This window comes from Bactrocera latifrons, unplaced genomic scaffold (assembly GCF_001853355.1).
Source record: "Bactrocera latifrons isolate USDA-ARS-PBARC rearing strain unplaced genomic scaffold, ASM185335v1 scaffold_106, whole genome shotgun sequence".
Taxonomy (NCBI): Eukaryota; Metazoa; Arthropoda; class Insecta; order Diptera; family Tephritidae; genus Bactrocera; species Bactrocera latifrons.
Window position 1 is genome coordinate 250541 of NW_017534475.1, and position 23403 is coordinate 273943.

The following is a 23403-nucleotide window of genomic DNA, read 5'->3' on the forward strand; positions in this document are numbered from 1 at the left end:
GCATAAAAATTAAACTTCAATTGCAAATTTCGCGATTTTTTTGCGCTATCTATTATTAAATCTTGAAAGTATAAAAAGCATCTACATTCTACTTTCGAGTCAGTGTTGATTTTTATAACAATATTATTTCTTTAGTTAAAGTTTTAAGAATATTAGGCTTGCTGCTGATCCGATCTAGCCGAACGTTTGGTTTTGCAAACGGTGTTTCCTTTTTTCAGTTTCACATATACTTACGAGCAAGAAAACTATTTCACATTATCAGCTTAATAAATATAAAGATCAAATTTGAATAATACATATTTATCAAAGACTTTTAATTTTTCAGTAAATACTCACATATGTACTTCCGTTGCATCTCCGGCGGATGCGCATACCTAGAATACTGCTGCTACGCCGTTTCATTTTATTACATCCACATCAATCAATAAAAGGTGCTAATTTATATCGCTTGAACTTTGTAATTTCCACAATTTTATAAAGGGTAGAAGTGCAATAAATAAAACACTACTAACAATTTATCTTAATAATTTAAAATATAAGATCGTAACTCACCAATGTTGCCGTATTTCTCAGGCAATTAAGCTGAAAGCTCACAAAAGTGCGCGTTACCGATTATAAGTTAAGTTTGAAACTACCAACACTAAGTAATATTATGAGCAGATTTTTAAATTCTCTAAAATTTTTTTTAATTAAAGTATTTTAAGTACGATATTATAGTCCTATTGAAACTATATACTTTTATATTCTAAAATGGCAATATCATTCGTGTTAATTCCGTAGTGCTGCCAATTTAAATTGAGTGCGTTGGTTTTGCGAAAGAATATCTATTTGAAACAAAATTATTATGTTTAAATATTTCTAATGCACACAATTAAGCTAATTATCTTATCTTTGTAGCTTATTTCTTCATACCACGAATATATATATATTTTTTTTTTCGGAAAAGTTATTTTATACGGAAACCAAAGCAGGCACAACATCACAACTAAATTCAAAGCAACTCTGTCAACAGAGTGCGACCAAGTTTTAGTGCTCAGAATAGAAGAAAATCATTTATTGAATAAAACTGAGTAATACAAGATGGACGTAATTTTGTCGTCGTCCAATTGCAATTTTTACTTTATTTTTTGTTTGTGAAAACTATCTGAAATCAATATCATACAACACAATACAAGTAAAAGTTCTGGTAAAAAAATTATAAGTAAAAAATTTGTTGGAAACATACACAGATATACAAAAGCGTGTTTTTCTTGATTAACTTTTTGTATTGCTACGCCTCTGCGGTTTTTTCCAATAGTGTGTACATAGGTGCGCGCGTGTGTGTATTGCAGAAAACGACAGTTTTTTGTTTGGTGAAAAATCGAAGTGTGTTACGCCGCTGCATCTGCATTGGTTCAACGGTTCGTGTTACATATTCCCGTTGTTGAAACGGTGAGTTTATATCCTGCTTTTTATATATTTTTTTATTTCAACATTCTTTCAAATAATAATTTTGTTTTATTTATATTATGCATACTTCAGTTCGTTCTAATTTTCCCCGTATCTGCCCATTTTTAGAAGTTGGAGCATGTTTTTTTTTTGGCTTAACTGAGCTGCCTAGCTACAAAATCGCAGATGTTTACCCTCTTAGGTTTGTTTTTGTCCCTTGCAGCGCAATTACCACCGCCGCTCTCATAAAAGAAAACAACAAAAACAATACCAATAATTTATAAATTATTAAATTTCAAACTATAATAATAAAATTATGCATACATTGAAACTACTATTCAAAGTAATTAAGTGCTCTCGGGGGTGTGTTAAAGGTCAATATCAAGCAGCTGTTTCTTTAAGAACAGATTGAACTGAAAGTTTACAATACTCTATATTTAATTTTTCACACTGAAATAAATAATTGTATTGATATCACGTGTATTTTTGTAATGCGATTCCTTTCTTATTGTCCTCGGTATCTGAATTTGTTGTGCATAGGTAGCAGAACAGTGAATTCCCTTAGAGCGTTATGGTCGCCGCTGCTCTAATAAAAAAGAAAACAAAAACAGCATTCCGTTAATTCGAAATATAAGAAAAATATTGTGAGAGCGAATTCAGAGAGGGAGCGCAAAATAAAGCCAGGGTTGTGTATGCCACGGTGAAAAGTGCTGCCAAATTATCATTTGATTATATATTAAAACATCCTTAATAATTTTAAAACATAACAGCATAATTATTAAAATTTACACTTCCGAATAATTTTGATGTTTGGTTAGGAAGGCGGGCATCGCATACTTTATTTACGACCTCTTTTAGATTTATGTTGCCTCAATTTCAATTAAATTAAATACTACATTTTTTAGTCCCTCGTTTATTTATTAGTTCAGTTTCATTTTCATACTAACTCATCCTTAGATTTCCGTATTGCTTTCCGTGGGCTGAATGATTTCATTCAGTAAAATATAAATAAATGTAAATAGAGGTCTACGTCTGTAGGTACACACCTGTTCATATATCATTAATGAGTCAAAGTTTGTGTATTTATTTACATACATACATCATCTTGTGGATGTTATCCATTTGTATTCATGTTTGTAGTCTGTGCTCTTGCTTATTATTTATTTACTGTTTGTGTCTCTTCGAATGTTCAAAGTTGTCACATCATTTTAGTATAGAAATATATTGTATGTATATGTAAATTTCTATTTTGAAAGACAGTAAGGAGATTTTTGAAAGGTGTGTTAAGTGAATTCGATATATGTACATATGTAAGTTAAATAAAATTTATTTAATTCATAAATTTTTTACACTATAGAGACATACAGTATCGGACAAAACATTTGCAACTAGAGCAAAGTTCTAGATTTTTTTTTTGTCTTACAATGCCATTTTCCCTTCGGATTGCTTTTTGTTTCAAGTTTTTAAATTTACAGCATTGAAGTTACATATTTTGCAATGTTTATCGCGATCTCTTTTTTATTTTGCCGGTTATATTTGAAAACAATTTCAAACGTATGCCAATCCGCCGCCACAAAACAATTGCAACTCTGTTTTGTTCGTTTCTTTTTCTAACGGTATTGAGCTTGAATTCATTAGCACATTTACTGAGCATAATTTCTGTTCTGAATTTTTGCGAAAACACGTTTTTATTCAAATTTTTTTACAAAAAAAGTAATGGCTCTTAATAAATTCGGTGAAGCACTCCGAGCACGTTTTAGTGATGATTATAATAACGAAACTTCTCAAAAAGAAATTTCTATAAAGTACAGAATTCAAAAGTCATCAGTCTTACGAATAATTTCGAACTTTTTTAGGAACAAAACTTTCGAACTAGTGCATCGTGGAAGCCGACCAAGAAAAACTGAAGAAATATGATATATATAAATGCTCAGGATGAGGACCCGATTTGAAATTCGGGTTATTGTATGTCTGTCTGTCCATTTGACTTGAGCTAAAAATAGAGATATCTTGATAAAACTTGGTATGAGCTTTCCTTGAGAAAAAGTTTACGAGCTCTTAGATAAGATAAAGAACTGTAATTGGCGAATGTGAACCCCGCGCACACCCATATAACGTTACTGTTAAAAACAACCTAAAGCGCGATAAAGCAGTAACTGAATACGCCAGAGATATTAATTTTTACCCATATGATGGTATGATACTTCTATAATGAAGCCGGGATTAAAATTGCTCATGGGCGTGGTTTCAGTGTGACAGTCTGAAAATGGGCGCACTCCGTCTCAAATGGAAATCAGTTCTTCCTTTAGCCCTAATATAAAGATTTTCGAACTTTCGGTTAGCTTTATACCACATATCTATTTCGGCCTATATGCGAGTTATCTTAATAAAATTGAGAGACAAAAAATTTATATATTCTGCATCATATTATATGTACATGTAAATTTTGAATAAATAGAGAGAACGAGAGGGAGAAACAAAATGCATGATCGCATGAAATTGTGCAAAAGGTAAATGACCAGACTAACAGCGCTATATTTACTGCAGACATTTCTATTATAGTGATTTTTTTCTTTTTAACGCTAATTTTTAATTGCTTTCATTCCTTGTTTTTGTTTGCTGTCGTTGTTGTCGTAGTGATGGAAGTAGATTTAACTAAAAATTGATAAAACTGTATACAATATTAAATTTGTATGAATGTCTATGCATAGAATACAAGTTCAGAGTGGAGTATCACGTATGTGAAAAATCGATTTGATTTAAGCATTTTTGGCGGTCGTGACAAAGCGGAAATCTATCAAAGTTTACAAATAAATAGCGTTTGCTATTTTATTAATTTGCTATGACTGTAAGGTAGCAATGACGTGTCATGCGATGACCAAAGCAATAAACCTACGCCGTGTCATTATTCTATGCTTTACAAAAATCTCTTCGGCTCACTCTACTATTTCAATGTATCACTTTCGAAACAAACGAATGTACACTCGTACTATGGTATCGTATGGGGCTAATCAGTTGAGTGCCCACACAAGGTAGGAACGCCGCTCCCCATACCCTTTGCAGATGTATATATATATAAGTAAAAATGAAACAGTTAGTTGGAATATTGAACCTCATGGAGGAGTAGTTGCGGTTCTAATGGTTTATTTGTCTATCTGCTTGTCTGTTGACGCGGCTGTCGGGTGCGTTGTGGGTGTTGCTTCGAAATGGGACCTTTGGCCCCAAATGATAATTATTTGTTTTGCTTTGCTTTGTAATTTCTCTACATTTTTTGATGCACTCGTGTGATTAAAAACATGTTTCCTACCCTATCATTTCCCTTCTGCGCTTGTTTGCATGTCAAAACCGCAAAAGACCATAGTATTTCATGCGGTAATCGATGACCATTATGAAGCCAGTAAACTTTCATAACATTTCAGAATGAGAGTAAACCGATTGCCAACGACATTTTTTCACTATTTTGCTGCACAGTTAATTACACTATGTGCTCTTATGTATTTGAATTTTTTGTACTCATTGTTGAATACTGTATGGTCTCTTTGTGTATTGGAAAGAAGTTATCGGTAGCAAATATTGTTTTTTTTGGTTTTCTGTACTGTGTGTGGTTTACTTGCCATATTTTTCAACAAATCTAGGTAGGAGTGATTTTTTAAGAAGTTCTGTTCTAGTCCTGTCCTAGTTTCTGTCTAGGGCTGGCTATTAGAAGAGCTTTTTGTTCCACTGTTTTAGTATTATAAAAAAAAATTATTTAACTAAATAAAATCTTATGCAATTCATGCAAAAAATTAAAAGCTTTTACTTTAACCATTCTTTTTGCAATTTTTTAATGACTATTATTTAAGAAAACCTATTGCTTTTGTTTTGTACTTGTCTCTTTAGTACTGGCCACTTGTTTGTTTATTGCCACACTCAAGTGTGCTTGCAACACAAAAATTTCACTCCATAAAATACGACACATTCATGTTTAGTTTAAACTATTTTAAAAGCGATTTCAGTGAACTGCTGTACCGGTGCGCTATTTGTGGTTTTTAGCGCTTGTAAAGCCTCAGAATTCCGATGTCTCATTTTGATATTTTAGTTATTTTTACGACACTGCATTCAAATTGAATTAAATTTGGATTCTTGGCAGTCGCAACTTCAGTAACGCTCTCATAGCCTCAGATACACATTTGTGGTGCTACCGTGCAGGTACCTTGCAGGGAAAAGCAATCTTTCCTGTGTGAATTTAACGGTTTGGAACTGAATCATTTTAGTTAAACGTACCGTTCGTCGTAATAGGCAAATTGTGATTTTTTAGTGCATCGTATTAACTTTCCACTATTGAAGATATAAATATATCGAGTTGGAGAAAATTTTTAATTTCGAGGACAACCAAGGGTTATTTTATATAGAGCTGAGCAAGTTCTGAACTAGCGCTCTTCTCTGCAGGGTGTTTTTGAAAATGTGTCTGCATTGGTGTTCCATTTACACTACGCGAACCTAATTTTTTTAGTGTTCTTTTCTGCTTATAGCCGGTGCGGCTATACTTCTTTTATATGTGCATATGTATATTTGGTGTTGCAATTTCATTTTCCCAGATATTTGAAGTTAATGAGGCGTCGTCGTTCTATAATATCTTAAAATGCTTTTGAAAAGCCTGTGAGAAGCGTAAATACATAGAATTTCTGCATAAATACATACATACATACATATGTATGTATATTCACATGTAAACAAATGGATAGGAAAGTTCTTTGAAGCTGCACAACGGAAAAGCTATTGAATTTTATTAATTTATTTATTCTCTTTATGTGAAGTAAATATGAATAGAGATTAAATTATTCTAAAATACGTTGCCGGTTGGATATATGAAGTTAAAATATTTAATTCAAACATTACTTATTGCATGTCTTGGAAATATGTTTGTTTACGAGGTTATAAATTTTTCTGGCGATTTTATATATTGGATCAATGAACTCTCTGAACCGAATTCTTCATCTTCGAGAGCAGAAAAAAACCGATGCGCCAAATCTTGTGAATTGGTATATCTTCACGCTAAAATTTTAACCAAAATTTCAAATTTAATGGTTGTTCGAAAAATTACGGATACGTCGACCGGAATTTCGTGCTAACCGGAAAACTTTTATTCATTTAAATTGGTTTAAACACAATTTCAGTACATTTTCATATCCTTCGACTCAAATAAACCATTGAATATTTTGCATTTGAAAAGGCCATAAAGTTTATTTATATGAAGCAAACATAACTATTCATATATAGTATGTACATGCAACAAATACATGCACGTATGTTTATTAAATATTATATATTATATCATCAGATACTGCAAATACCGCTTTGGGCAGCCGCTGCATTTACTTATTATAATACTTCCTTGTTTTTCTACATGTTTGCAATTTTCATTTCGTAATTTTCATGCCCGTAACTCCGGTGAACCATGAAGGTAATCAATTTCCCAGCGAGGCAGGTCGCAATAACACCCAAATTTGACAGACAACCAACTTAAATGGCAAATACAATGATTCGTGCTAAGATTGGCACATACTCATGCCACACGTTGCACTAAAAGGCAATACAGCTATCATGCTTCAATGATTTTCCAGTCTTTATTTTGGATTACATTTTTCCTCACTTATTTTCTCATGCCTTTTTATTGGGCACTCGACAACTACTCGTTCAATTGAAATTCAACTAGTAAGAAGTACGCAAAGTTTAATTTTCATCTTCGTTTTCTATTCCCAATTTTCAATGTACTTCAATTGATTTTTGATTTTTCCATCTAGCAGATTTCTACTAATTTGCTGCTCTCATTCGCATTTCAGACGTTGCAACCGAAGCTACGGCGACACTAACAGCGCAACAGAAGACGCTTGAAAACTGCAGAAACATACATAACAAGATTAAGTCACATATCTACTACGCCAACGAAATTCAAAAAAAAAGTATAAATAGCTAACAGCTGTAGGAAAACAACTGAGCCTTGCTCACATCTTGTCATCATTATTCACCTTCATACCTACAAATATATAGCATACTTTCATCTCGATCGTAAATCAAATTATTTACATTGAATAATTACCAACATGACTGAGGATACAGAATACAAAAAATTACCTGTGGATGAACGTTGTGTGCACAAATTGTGGAAGGCGCGCGTGGATGGTTACGAGGAAGCGGCGAAAATTTTTCGTGAAATTGACGATGAGAAGTCACCGGAATGGATGAAATTTTTGGGTCTCATTAAGAAGATGGTTGTCGATTCGAATGTGGTCGCACAGGAGAAAGGTCTTGAAGCGGCATTAATATTTGTGGAGAATTGCAGTCAAGCTGGTAAAACAGTGGGTGATGTTATGGCCGGCATTGTGCAAAAATGCATTGCCGCACCGAAAGCCAAAACCAAAGATTTGGCTGTGCAAGTGACGCTCATGTATATTGAGATCGAAAAACATGAGGCCGTCATTGAGGAACTCGTCAAAGGCATGGAACATAAAAATCCAAAAATTGTTGCCGCTTGTGTTGCGGCCACAACACTGGCGCTGCGCGATTTCGGCAACAAAGTAGTGAGCGTAAAGCCGCTAATTAAGAAACTAGCACCGCTAATGAGCGATCGTGACAAAACCGTGCGCGACGAGGGCAAACAACTGGCCGTCGAAATATATCGGTGAGTGTTGCAAATCGCACACGTTTAGTTTTGGCGTTTTAATTTAACTATGATTTTAAAATTGCAGCTGGATTGGCGCCGCAATGAAACCACAAATCACCACATTGCCGCAGGTCACACTTAAAGAACTCGAAGATGAATTCGACAAACTCAAGGGAGAAAAGGCTGAACCATCAAGGTATTATTACTTGCGTTAGTTTTTTCTTGTTGTTATGTAATTTTTTTATTATAATTTTTTTTTTTAAGATATTTGAAGTCACAACAAGAGAAACAACAGCAAATCTCGGCTGCTGCTGCCGAGCAGGAGGAGGCAGGAGATGGTAAATATTACTATTTTAGTTAGTAAATGTTAATATTTCGTTTAATCTCTTATTTATTCAACCTCTATGTCGCCATACTTGCCTCTTTTGATACATTTATTACGAGCTAAAAACTATAATTTCTTATCTTAATTTTATTCATTTTTAATTTCTTATATAAACCAATAATAAAAAACTTTGGTTTACAAAAGTTTTTATCTTCAAATCTCTAATATTTAAAATATAACCGAATTTCAAGAATGACTGTTTTAAAAATTTATTTCCATTTCTTAGTGTTAATTAGGTATTTGAGGAAATGAAATATATTTACAAGTATACATATTTATATTTTGAGCAGAAAATTTCCATTTCCTTGATGTTACATTTTATGGGTGATTCATCATCATAAATAGAAAGCCGAATATAAATTAATGATAATCTGGAAATTCAGAATTTTTTCATACATATCATATATCCATATTTTTACGTACGTCTAAAAATATTTCCAAAATACCCCTCAAAATTTTGAGTTAACTCCTTTTTATCGTGTTACATACCAAAAATATATTAATTAATTTCTTTTTCTGCATCATTAGCCCTCTATTCACACATACACAGTTTCCCATAGGAAATTCTTGAGCCTTTATATTCTTCCGCTTTTCGCGCACCCACCCAAATGAGCTCAGCATTAAGAATAATGTTGGGTAAAGTGATTTAGGAAATTTGATATTTGCGTTTATCGCAGTTATTGAGATCTACAGTTGTTTTTGTTTTGATATTCGCATGCGATAAATATGCACCGCTTTTAATGCTTTTGTTGGATTGTTTTAATTGCCACTTTGTCACGCCACATTGGATATGACGGTAATTTCGTATACTAAAGAAAATCATATAATTCTTATGTGCTCCAGACACACCCTCAAACCGTCTATTTCACACCTTTATTTAGTGCTTTGCGTTTTTGGTTAATTTCATGGGACATATTTGGTTAAACTTTTTTATTTTTATATTAATTATTGTATTTTTTTTTTGTTGTTTTTTTTATTTATAGATGAAGATGGTGAGGGTGAAGAATGCGTTGATCCAATAGACCTCATCGATCCTGTTGATATACTCTCGAAGATGCCTAAAGATTTCTATGAAAAGTTGGAGGAGAAGAAATGGACTTTGCGTAAGGAGTCATTAGAGGCGCTCGAAAAACTTTTAACCGAGAATCCCAAATTGGAGAGTGGCGAATACGGAGTGCTGGTGAACACACTCAAAAAGGTTATCACGAAGGATAGCAATGTTGTTTTGGTGGCAATGGCCGGCAAGAGCTTAGCGATGTTAGCCAATGGATTGGGAAAACGTTTTGGAACTTATGCTATGGTAAGTTACGTTATATAAAATATGTGCATGAATTTGGAGAACATTAAATGTTAATTATATTTGAAACATTCCTTAGGCCTGCGTTCCGTCACTCTTGGAAAAGTTCAAAGAGAAGAAAGCCAATGTTGTCGCCGCACTACGTGAATCCATGGATGCGATCTATCCCTCCACGAATCTGGAAGCGATGCAGGAATGCATTGTAGAATCGTTGGGAAATAAAAATCCTAGCGTTAAATCTGAAACGGCTTTCTTCCTAGCACGTGCCTTTGCACGCACGCAACCGACCGCAATCAATAAGAAACTACTAAAATTGCTTGTAACTACACTGATTAAGACACTAAATGAACCTGATCCTACAGTACGTGACGCCTCAGCCGAAGCACTGGGCACACTGCTTAAGCTGATGGGTGACAAGTCCGTTGGACCCTTCTTAGTAGAGGTGGATGCGTTGAAGATGGCCAAAATCAAAGAATGCCAGGAGAAGGCTGAGATTAAAGTTAAGGTGGTGGGCGTCAAAAAGGAGCGTCCTGCTACAGCGCCGGCATCGAAAACTTCAGTGGCAGCCGCCTCGTCAGCTGGTAATGTGGCTTCCGGGGCATCTTCCCGAAGCGGCTCTACCGAACCGAAACCAGGGTCACGACCCGCTACCGCAGGCAGCAAAAAACAAGTAACCAAACGCGCTGCGGGAGGTGGCGGTGCAGGCGGGGGCGCACCTCTTGCCAAATCCGCCAGTAGCGCTAAAGTGCAGACCACTGAGCGTGAAATGTCACTAGAAGAAGTTCAAGCTAAGGCTGAGGAACTGTTACCGGCCGATGTGCTAGCCGGTTTAATAGACTCGAACTGGAAGAACCGTTTAGCAGCGTGCGAAAATGTATTGCAAATTATTGGCGATTTCGATGTTAAGCAATCGGGTGTATCACAGGTACTAGTGCGTACGATTAGCGCACGCAAACCGGGCTTAAAGGTAATATTGAGTTTTGAAATCATTATTTCTACAGTTACTAATATCACCTTTTCGGCTTACAGGAGATGAACTTCCAAGTGCTAAAGCATAAACTTGATATAATACGCATTGTGGCCGAAACCTATCCGCTGACAACAACCACAATCGATTTGGTAGTTAATGAAGTGACAGAGAAATTGGCTGACATTAAAAATGGCTCCACCGCGGCTGATGTGTTGACCGCCTTTGCTGAAGCTACCAAACTGGAGCATATAGTTGGCCGTGTACTCACTTTCGCCTTCGAGCAAAAATCGCCAAAAGTGCAATCCGAAGCCTTGAATTGGGTGAGCAAAGCCATAATCGAGTTTGGTTTTCAAATACAACCCAAATTGCTGCTGGATGACGTACGTAAGGCGGTGCAAAGCACCAATCCTACAGTCCGCAGTGCCGCCATCGGTCTACTCGGCACGATGTCTATGTACATGGGTAGCACGCTAATGATGTTCTTCGAAAGTGAGAAACCTGCATTGAAGTCACAAATACAAACCGAGATGGACAAAAATGCTGGTGAAAAGCCACCGAAACCAGTGCGTGGCGTTAAGAAGACGGCTGCCAGCGCCAGCAGTGCCGCTGGCTCCGGTTATGCGGACGATGACGCAGGCGATGATGATGAGCCGCAAGAGCAAATTAATTTGGCTGATATGTTACCACGCGTCGATATCGCATCACAAATCACCGAGTCACTGCTGAAAGAGATGTCCGACAAGGACTGGAAAACACGCAATGAGGGTCTCAATAAACTACAAACTATTATAAGCGAAGCGAGGTTGATTAAACCAACAATTGGTGATTTAGCGCCAGCACTGGCGTTACGCCTTGTCGACTCGAATGCAAAAATTGCACAAACCGCCATGTCCATATGTGAACAGCTCGCAAATGCCATGGGTTCGAGTTGTAAGAGTCATGTGCGCACACTTTTCCCCGGTTTCTTACATGCACTCGGCGATAATAAGGCCGCTGTACGCTCTGCCGCCTTGAATTGCATCAATAGTTTTGGCGAAAAAGGTGGCTACAAAGAATTCTTCGAAAGTGAAATGATTGCCGATGCACTGAAAACCGGCTCACCGGCTCTTAAATCCGAACTATGGGGTTGGCTAGCCGAGCGTTTGCCACAAATGCCTCCCAAATCCATACCGAAAGAAGAGTTAACCTCGATGGTACCGCATTTGTATGCGCACATCTGTGATCGCAATGTGGATGTGCGCAAGAATGCCAATGAGGCGGTGTTGGGCATAATGATACATTTAGGTTTCGAGAATATGGTAAAAGCGTTGGATAAGCAGAAACCCGCTTCTAAAAAGGACATACAAGCGGCATTAGATAAAGCACGTCCAAATTTGCCGGTGAAACCGTTACCTAAAGGCAAACAGCAGGCACCCATTGAAGAGCCAGCAAAGAAGACAGTACGCGGCGGTGGCGCGCAGAAAAATGCTGCTACCAAGGGCGGCGCAGCAGGTGCGGCGGATAAGACTGGCGGTTCGTCGCGTAAGAAAGACGAAGACGTCGACACGTCACCACTATTGGCGGTGAATAATTCCAAAAATCAACGTTTGATTGACGAGCAGAAAATGCGGGTATTGAAGTGGACCTTCACAACACCACGAGAGGAATTTATCGAGCTGCTGCGCGAACAAATGACTACGGCCAATGTTAACAAAGGACTAATGGCCAATATGTTTCACGACGACTTTAGGTGAGCGTCCAAGCAATAGAAGACGAAGTATTATGTTGGAGAAATGTTAAATTAAATACATATAATTTTTAAAAGTTATATTGAGGTTATGTTTATATACAAATATCTAAAAGATCAAACTTTGTTAGTACTATCACTTCCTTAATATGTAATACGTTATTGACTTTGGTGTTGAATGTTCTCATTTTATTAATTTGTTGTTTCAGTATGATATTTTTAACCAGTAATTCATTTATTTAGGTACCATTTGAAAGTTATCGAGGCTTTGAACGAAGATTTGCCCAACAACAGCAAAGCATTAGTCTGTAATCTGGATTTAATACTGAAATGGCTTTCACTGCGTTTTTACGATACAAATCCTTCAGTTTTGCTGAAGGGCCTCGAGTATCTTAACCAAGTTTTCCAGACATTGGTTGAAATGGAGTATATACTGGCAGAGAATGAAGGCAGCGCATTCATACCACATTTGCTCCTAAAGGTAAACACTAATTTTTTAATATTAATTTGACTTATAATTGTTATTTTACATATTCTGTAGCTCGGCGATCCTAAAGACGCTGTACGCGTTGGTGTACGCTCTCTGCTACGTCAAATCTTGCTCGTCTATCCCTACACAAAAGTATTTGCCTACGTTATGGATGGCCTCAAGTCTAAGAATGCCCGTCAGCGTACCGAATGCTTGGACGAGCTCGGCTATTTGATTGAAAACTATGGGCTAACCGTGTGCCAGCCATCGCAACAGGTGGCATTGAAAGAGATAGCACGGCACATTTCCGATCGTGATAATTCGGTGCGCAATGCAGCTCTGAATTCAGTTGTACAAGCATATTTCTTAGCTGGCGAAAAGGTATACAAACTGATTGGACAACTAAATGAAAAAGACCTGTCCATGTTGGATGAACGCATAAAGCGCGCCAAAAAGACGCGTAAGCCTACAACAGTTGCCGCAGATACGACGACGGCGGTGGGAGGCTGCGTTGCAGGTGGCGTCGGTGGTGGTGCCAAATCGGGTGCACAGGTGGTGCAACAGGATAGCATTGAAATCGAGGAGCACACAACAAATGGCGACTACGATGAGCTACCGCCGCCCGACGAGCAGCCAATGCCGGCAGCAAGGTGAGTGCTGTGGCTGTGAAGTGTATGTAAATGACAGTACGTCTCTGCTACAATTTCGCCGAGAAGAGTGTAGTGAGCATAACGTAAAAAGTGAAAAACAAATTAATTAACGACCGTGCAAATGTGTATATTTGTGTGTGTAGACTTACATGTAAATAGTAGAAACGCTTTTTGGCTTATGTGAACGTCTGAACAATGCAGACGCAGTCCAAATTAATGCATTGACTTTGTTCGTTATTAATATTTTTCACTTTTGTACAAAATTCTACTTGAAAATTTGATATAATACTCGAAACGTTTGCATATAATTTTATATTTGGACAATTAAATGCTTAATATATTACTACTAAATCAAAACAGAAATATTGTACGAAGATACGAAATTGTTTACTAAATTGTATATTTCCCTTAATAATTGTAGTGCAGATCTTCTTCCTCTTTTCGCTAATCCCCATATGTTTTTTGAACATTTTTAATTTCTTCACATTTGCTGCTCTCTAACATAATTGAGAACACAAAACAAGCCAACTAAGAAAAGAAAGCATAACAATAGTAATAACAAGGATTAATCTTTTAATTTTCACTTCCTTAGTGTGCAATTGCAAACGAATGCGTATGAAGCAAATGCCAGTATGGATGAGAAAGACAAGCGCGCCTCTTCGCTCATAAGACAAGCGTAATTTCCCTTTTTAACATTTTCTACTTATATTATTTATTTTTTAACTATTTTTATTTTAAGTTGCTTTTTTTATTTCCTATCCGCTGCTTTTTATTTTCTTTACATTTTCATACTCAAATGTTTGTGTGTGTGGCATTTACTGGATTTTTGTTTTCGGAATCTTTTGCAAATTAACCGTCACCCATTACACTAACAAAATTGTGTGTGTGTTTTTTAAATGTTTGACTCTCGAATACATGTACATATATATAATAAATCATTTATAATTAAAAGAAAAAATATATTTTCATATTCTAAAAAATTGCAAGAGAGTGCGAGCCTATTGTATTAATTTGTTCCAAGCCTTATAATCTGTTGCCACCATTGTCCCACATATTTGATTTTCATATATAAATTTTGATTTTTTTTTTTTTATTAAATTAGTAAATGTATATACTAACTCTTTAAAAAATTAAAAATATTTTCATTTAAAATTATATTTTAAATTTAAATTTCGCCAGTGTAGCTACTGCAGCTTACTCGAAAATTTTCTTCTCTTTTAAAAGTACCTTGAGAAACATAATTCTTAAATAAAAACATATAACAAATCTTAAAATTTAAAAATTGTAAAGCTTTAATAACTTTTAACATTTTTGTATACATATAATATATGTATCGGTATAGACAATGTACTAATAGACTCGATTAAAATTTGAAATGTTGCTCAACAGCAATTAAGAATTTCTTTCATTATCTAAAAATCAAAAAATATAATTGTTTTTGCAATGAATAGAAGGTAAACTTGAGTTTGCAGCTTCAAACCGTTTTTTGTATTGTCTTCGAAGGTCAATAATTTTGAACGCTGCACCTTAACTCGAGTAAAGTTGTCATGGCTTGTGATTATATAATTTTATCGATTGTACAGATTCACTGTTACTTCCATTATTTATTGATGTAAATACAGATTTTTATGTCTGCAAGTCGAAACATTGTTTTTAGATTGAAAAACTTGGCTGTTACATATATTTATGCATCTTTTTCTATTAAATTTATTTGTTTGCATAATTTAATTTAATTTTTTTTTTAATTTTTTAAGATGTGTATAAGAGACAGAAATTTATTTTTTACATGTTATAGTTCTTTATTATTGTTTTAGCTGCTTTTTTACTTTTTTAATTTTTTTTTAATTTTTTAAGATTAATACAAAATTATAGATTCTTTTATCACTCTTAATATATAGATGTGTATAAGAGACAGATTATATAATTGTCGCCACACCACCACAAATGTAGATATTGATATGACAGCTGCAATTTATTTAATATGTTTCGCTTATTATAATATAGTCACACCTTAATTCATATACATATATTCCTTTTCATTACAACTTTTTATTAGTAATTGTTAAGTTTTATGTCTAATTTCTTATCATTTATATTTTATTTTTCTAGTATTATTTTAATTGTTTTTTTTTATTTTTTTGCATTCACATTTCCGTTTTTTTTTTTTTTTTTTTTTTTTTTTTTTTTTTTTTTTTTTTTTTTTTTGCCTATTTAATTTATGTTTTTATCTTCTGCTTCATCATAAATCACATACATATTTGTATCTACTTTCATTGTTTGTTTTTGTTTGTTACTATCGGTCGTAGTCCGCTTGTATTTTTGGCGTCTTTCACGTTTTCGTTTGTTCCGCTTGCATTACACTCATCAAATATTTGCTAAAAAACAAAAAAAAAACAAATCCTAACAGCAAAGCCTTGGCACTAAAAAAATAAATATTGAATATTTGAAAGAGAATATTGAAATGTTTTTCAAAAGCTGTTTCATGTTTTCATTGTAAATTAAAAGGTAACCTAATTCCTAAATATAATGAAAAAATAGCAGATAAACTTGAGTTTTTCTGAACAATTCCATGCTGTCTATGAACTGGTCATTTAACATATTTGGCATTAGTACAATAAAATAGTTTCGTAAATAAAAATAATAATTTCTGCTCAATATCTCAATATTAGTTAGTTTGGTTAAAACTTAATAACAAAAAATAATAGAAAAATAAAATATTGCATTATTTAGCTAAACGGAATTTATAGTCTGTTTAAAATTGAAAGCATGAAATAGTTGAACAACATTTTTCAGATATTCAGAACTTCATTATATTTTTCACATCGTTTCGTTAAGTTTTGCGAACTAAGTATTAATATTTACTTATTCAAAAAATTTAAATAATTTTTTCGTTTTATAGTTTTTAGAAAATATTTTAAGAATTAAAAAACAAACAATCATATAACTATTGAAGCTTTATTAATCAACCACTCATTGTTGAAAGTCTTTCGAAAAACATTTCAATATCCGCATCAAATCACAATTCCACGTGTAAATATACATTTACATACATATGCAACTGCATACACAATCAGCGGGCGTCTGTACACGTCCCTCCTTCGCTCTTCTGTCCGTCCAATGCATTACACCCAACATAAATTGCATTTTCTGGTATTTAACGCACTTAGTTCTTAATGCATATATAAAATATTTCACAATTAACTGTAATTCCATTTTATCTTTTATTTATCACCTCTTCAACAACACGTATAGGACATTCGATCAGCCCGCATCAACCCAGTATCTATATCAACAGCCCAAAACGAGTGGACCCTTTGGTTTGGATCCGGACGTAATAGCGGAAATCGAAAAAGGTTGGGTACGCGTCGATCAAATGCAGCTGGTGGTGCTGCCACCAGTCGATGTGTCACTACTGCATGAGCCCATCAAAGTAATACCAACACGTGACAATGTAAAATATCCTGAGGAGAAATTCCAGCAATTAATTTCGCGTTCGCATTATATGCAACAGGGTGTGCTTAGTACACCGCCGTCAGCGTCAGCTATTGCAGCCGGTGGCGGTTGTGCATCGCCGTATATGAGCCCTCAGCAGCATATTCATCACCAACAGCAGCTGAATGCAACTGGTTATGGTGGCGGTGGCATCGGTTGTGGCAGTAGTGGCAGTATCCATCCAACGGCTAAGTAAGTGTCTGTTTGGTAGCTCATGTTTAGGTTAAGTTTTGTATTTATATACTCTGAACATTGTATACTAAGTTTGCCACGGTGTTTGTAAGACCCAGCAGGAAACGTCGGATATCCAACAAAATATAGATTTAATTGATCAGCGTGATGACCTGTGTTGATTTACCTACGCGAACTAGGTGTCTAGGTTCGTCGGAACCGCCGATATCGGACAATCGTAGCATATAGCTGCAAAAGACACTCAACGATGGAAATCATAAAGTACTTGTAAGGAAAATTTTCTCATTTGAAGAGATATCTTCACAAAATTTTGCGTGGGCAACAATGCAATCTCCAAAGAAATTGTTCAGATCACTATAGCATACAGCTGGTATACAAACTGAATGGTCAGAATCAAGTACTTGCATCTAAAACTTTTTATTTGAAGGGTAAACTGTCCGATCTTGATTCTTGAAAGGAATCGTTTTTATTTGTGAAGGGTATTATTTTAACGCTTTTTCTGTTATTTATTAGTTTTGTAGAAAAAACTTTGTTATCTTTGTTTTTATTGCATAAAAATACACAATTTCTAATTTATTCATCCAATTTTCGCAGCCTTGTTGATGTCCTCCCCAAGCATGATCCTCAACTAATCAAAATGATCAAGTCAATAAGCAGCGTGGATACGCTTAAAGCACGCGCTGCCATCAGTGAACTTGCCGAGATTATCGACTCACCAGAAAAGCAGGCTGTGCTCCGCGACTATGAGGAAATTTTCATACAAAATGTATTGGCACAGTTCAAAGTATGCCGCGAATTCCATAGTTCATATTCCATCAGCTAACCGTTTCTGTTTTCTATACAGAATCTTTCGCAGGTGCCGATCACCGAGTCTTTGGTTGTGTACCAACCACTATTATCCATACTCTACTCGTTTTTCCACTCCAAAACGTTGGGTAAAACGCTGAGTGTTGCCTGCATCAAGAATTTAATGTCAGCGCTGCTAAATCTCATGGCCGATCAGAAGCTGAATACCGGCGATGATGGTCAATATAATAAAGTTATCAACGGCATTTGCTTAAAGGTGTTGGATAAAGCGAATTTTACGAATTTAAACTGGTATGTTAAAATGTTATTTGCAATGGAAAGTTTATCATTAGTCTCTCAACTTTTGCAGCGCACTAATACGGCTGTTGCGCGAAACCTGCCCGGTAGCTGGCTTGCCGAAATTCACCGATCTGCTGATGAAATGTATTTGGCGAAATGTGAAAATGTTACCCGAACGCACCAATGAACTGAATTATGATGCCGTTATATTGGAGGTGCATGAATTTATGTTGGCTTTGCCAAGCAGCTGGTGGCAAACTCGTCCATCCGACACACCCTTGCGCACGGTCAAGACGATCATTCACAATATGGCCAAAGTGAAAGGCAATGCCATATTGAATCATCTCAATCAGATACCTACCCACTCAGAGCTACATACATATTTGATAAAAATATTGAAGGTGCATAACGTTGAACAAATAAAGAAGTAATTGTTTCTCTTAAATCGTCTGTTTTCTCTTTTAGAATTTGGCTAAGGAGGGTCACATACCGAGCGCCTCACCACAACGTTCCGGCTCGGCTAAGGATTTGCATGGCAAACGTATCTCGAATCAAACGCATGAGACAATGTCACAGATTTTCAAACTAATCTCAGATAAAGAAACAAAACAACAAGGACTGCTGAAGCTCTACGAGTTTAAGGTGGGTTAAAAAGCCTAATCATATATTGTAGATTATCTGCGCATATTTAGACTCCTATTAGAGGATCTTTGTTTGCATTCTGTTCGGCCCTTGAAATTTCTTTAGGGAAAAAAACTAGAAAAAATCATATTTCATATTTTATTGCCTTGCAGGTACAAAATTCCGAAATTGACTTGACAACGTTCCTCAAAGGCGCCAGTCCCAGCTTCCAGAAGTACATTGAAGATGGTTTGGCCGACATCGAACGCGCTGTAGCACAGTCCGGTGGTGCGGGCGACGGCCTACAGCGTGCACAAAATGGTGATAATCGCGTAGGTAAGTAAAAAGAGCAAAGATACGAAAATATTTGAAATACAGCTGAGTGAAAAAAGCATGGCAATATTATTTGGTGGCATTTATGTTTAAAATTTACCGTTTTTCTATAATTTAACGTCCTGGAAGTTTTATTATATTCAAATAAAGCAACAAAATTTGTTTACATAACACTTGTATTTTTTGCATATACCACACACAACCACAAAACCGCCACGAAATAAAAAAAAAAAACCGTATATAACAAAAAAATTTTCCAACACCTATCACAATCAACACAATACTTTCCACCAACAACACATCCACGCTAAAAACTGTGTTGATTTGCGCAGCCTCATCACGTTATTCTTATCTGACAGATGCCAATTTCCAGTACCAAACAACAACGGCTAGTGGTTTGGGCAACAGCAGTGGTGGCAGCGCGGGCGGTGCCAAGACAGCGGATCCGGACTTTTGGATGGATCGCTTGAATCACCTCATCTCGAAGGCGAATCTCGGTCGCAACGCGGACGGCATGAGCGGCACGCACACTATGCTCGTGGACAATAAAGAGGCAGATGAAAATCTCAATTTGAACACAATGAATGCGCAGCAGAAGATGTCTTCGCTCATACGCAGAGATGTGAGTGTAAGTGGAATTCGTTTTTTTTTTTTTTAATTTTTCAATGGAAGGAATTCTGTATTTTATCTGACCATTTGTATCCCGTCATAGAAGCCTGAATTATCGCAGAATCGCCTGCAGCACCTACAAGCCAAACTGGCGGCGTTCAAGAAGGAAAACCACGCATAGATTAACATGCCATCATGAATGTGGAACTCAACTGCAGGTATACTTGGGCTTTCGAAGCTTGGTGTGATGGACTTTTCATAGAAGTGAACATATATACTAAATAAAAATTAAACAACAACAAGCTTTGTAGTATTGTGGCGCCGAAAATATACAATAACAAAAAAAAAAAAAACGCCGAAAGAAGTAGACAATGCGCTGCATATGTAAAACTTTAAAAACCGAAAGAAATGCGCTAAAACATATTTGAATGAACCAATAACTCACTATAAGCGTGGCTGCAACATATTTACGAAAGCAAAAACAAAAAAGGTATAAGTTAAATTTTCATAAGATTTAGCATTATATATGTATATGTATATATCTATATATATACTTAGCATAATCGTAAGTGAGTTTGGCTGCAAGGCGTAAATTATATCGAAATAGCAATGTGAAACAACAAAAACCAAGAAAACAAGACAAATGAGCAAAAATTAAGTATGGCTGCAACAAAAGTACTAATAATTATATACTACTAATAAACCATTACCTTTAATTACAATACATACACACACACACAAATACACTCATACACATACATATATACATCAGAACACACTCAAACACCTGGTATTTATGCTAAATATACATTTTACTATATATTCTTAAATTATTACCAAACCTGATATAAAAAACAAAAACCAATGAAGTTGAAACTGCAAATTAAAATGAAATTTGAATCGGTTAATATACTATATACATACATACCAATAAAAAGAATGTATTTATGCATGTCGATCGGCATTGAGTCTAATGTTAGTTTAATAACAGTAAAGTAAATGCAAATAAATTGAATTTGCATTTGCAACCGAAAGTAAACAGAAAAGTGCGTAAAGTGAAGAAGCATGTATTTGCTGTTGTGTGAACTCTCCCTAATGACTGCGGTTTTCCCTAAATTATGGAGTTTATATAAATAAGTTATTCTGATAGTGTTAGGCAAAGGTGTGTAGACTGCAAGTTCTTTGAAACAATACAACAACAAATGAAGTGAGAGTAAAGAGCAAATCGAGAATTTGCGTGAGAGGTCATGTGAGCGTAGCAAGTGTGCGCACATGAGCTTTGATTTTTTTGGTTGTTTTAGTAAAAGGCAGTTGTTATTGTATTAAGCAGCCTAATTAACGTGTGTTAAGGAAATGCAACTAGTTTCAATATTTCACTTCATTACTGTAGTAACTTTTATTTTGCGGTTCTGAAGGTTTTCGCTTCTCGCGTAGAGTGTGTCATAGAACGCACTTATGTAATATTGCTGCAGCTGTTTGAGTTCGTTTAGCTGATTTGTAACCCCACATGTTGTAACAGAAAAAGATATGAATCTTCTGTAATTTTAACTGGAACCATGAGTCGTACAAAGTCAGATTTTGTTTGCACTAAAAAATTTAAATAAAATATATGTGACCTGGTCTACGAAAAGGGAGCTAACGTGCGAAAACTAGTTTTCTGGGAAACAGCTGTTAAAAAAAAAAAGCATCTCATCTTCCATCCGAATCAACTAAAAAGTGAAAATTGATTTTTTGACACCTAAGCCCCTTTCCGTAGACCAGGTCACATATACCTTTGGCACAACCAACGCTACGCAAGAAGAAGAAAGCAATTTGTGGAGAGTTTAAAAACAATATTGGTTTACTTAAAAATGCACATAATGTCGGATGATAAAAACCTATAAAATCCTACTTCTTAAAAATTATATAATAAAAGGCAATCTCATAATAATTTTTGTAGATACATTTTTTTTTTATTGTAAGTATAAATATAAAATACATATATACTCTTTCGGCTTAATAACTAGTGTTGAAACATTAATTTCCAAACAAAAATGTAAACACAATACTTTTTTTTAGTTCCTTAAGCAAGTTGACTTTGTGAACTAGAAAACAATATAAATGAATTACGATATAATATCTTATGGAGTTAAAAAAATGGAAAAAATATATATTTTTTAATTTTTTAAGTATCGCCGCAGATCATTTTCGTTTTTATTAGTTATAAAAAATGTAAAGCAATTTTTGAGTGTTTTTAGACTTATAAATATCTATTGAAAAGAAAAGTAACTTTCAATTTATGCCTAAACTATAAGGTAAACAAAATTACGCATACTCGTAACTCCAAGAAAGCCAATCTAAAATCACACCTACAAAAAAATAAAATAAATACAAAAATTAAATAATTGGAAAATAATTTTCAATAAAACCTACATAAGCGAGATTAAAACTAGTATTATAATTTTATATAGCATTTCTCCGCTTAAATCTCCAACTAAATTTATATAACAATTCATCTTGTGCTTAAGTTTAGAAAAACTCATTTTAAAGCTATTTTTGCTTAAATACATAGCTAGCAATTATAATTGTAAATATGTTATCGCCATTTCAGCCATCTCGAATTAACGCTCCGCTCATTCGCTCATTGTTCTACGCTAATTTTAAGTCATACTTTGTTGAAACTTAATTTTTGTTCACTAAAAAGCTGCGATTTCTGCAGTAAATTAAAACAAAAAGGAAAACTATTTCTAATATACACATACATACATAATTCTTAGATATGTTTTATTGTTAAAATTATACGCTACTAAGTTTCTATTTTAATATACATATTTTCATGTTACGTTAACGTTGAATTTATTAATGATATACGCATTAAAAATATTTAAATATATATATACTCGTATAAAAGAAAATGTATCAAATATTCGTTTAAGCTCAAACACACAAGCAGAACAAACACACATCTACACATAAATAACACGTTAATACAATGAAATGAAGCGCTAGTCGCCTTCACTTAATGTCACTAAAATATTATTGTTTTTACTATTAATTATTCTTTATGTTGTTTTGTATTAAAGTCGCGTCTTCTTGTTGCGCTGCAAACATCTAAAACCAAATTCTTATTTATAATTTTTTTCTACTTTCGCAGCTAAAAATTGTGTTTAGCTATTTACTTTTCATTTGACACTACTGCTCATTTGCTCCCTTCATTTGACTTTTTTTTATAAACTTCGTTTAGTTTCTAACATTATTTTATAATTATTTTATTAATTACTATTAATACATTTTATCGTTATTTTTAAGTTTACCAGTCGGAGAGCATGTTTTTATATTCATACGAAATATAATTTTTAATTTCTTAACTATGCAAAAAGTATGAAAAATAAAAGCGATCACATGTTTTAAATAACAAATATAAAAAGAATTTTCATTTGCTGTTAGAAAGGGGGTATTCTCAAATGCGATTCCAACGCATTCAATATGATTTTTTAACTATTATTTATATTTTTTATAATCT

At 34.6% G+C, this 23403-nt stretch overlaps 1 protein-coding gene across 6 annotated transcripts; it reads left to right on the forward strand.

The window, feature by feature from the left end:
• Nucleotides 1–1074: 1074 nt before the first annotated feature.
• LOC108969988 (cytoskeleton-associated protein 5) lies at nt 1075–22988 on the forward strand. Of its 6 annotated transcripts, none has more exons than XR_001993450.1 (19): nt 1075–1431; nt 7251–8089; nt 8157–8267; nt 8336–8409; nt 9440–9756; nt 9833–10720; nt 10783–12452; nt 12693–12930; nt 12991–13568; nt 14161–14244; nt 16821–17252; nt 17847–18036; nt 18097–18350; nt 18409–18739; nt 18804–18980; nt 19133–19295; nt 19625–19920; nt 20005–20391; nt 22492–22988. XR_001993450.1 is itself a non-coding variant. In XM_018935059.1 (18 exons), the coding sequence occupies exons 2-18, from the start codon at nt 7512–7514 to the stop codon at nt 20080–20082; spliced, it is 6459 nt and encodes a 2152-aa protein (XP_018790604.1). In that variant the 5' UTR covers nt 1075–1431; nt 7251–7511; the 3' UTR covers nt 20083–20576. The 6 variants fall into 6 exon arrangements, 4 of the variants coding, with proteins under 4 accessions (XP_018790604.1, XP_018790618.1, XP_018790626.1 ...); XR_001993449.1 differs by lacking the exon at nt 22492–22988 and adding an exon at nt 20460–20576; XM_018935059.1 differs by lacking the exon at nt 22492–22988 and having other exon boundaries at nt 20005–20576.
• The last annotated feature ends 415 nt before the right edge of the window (nt 22989–23403 follow it).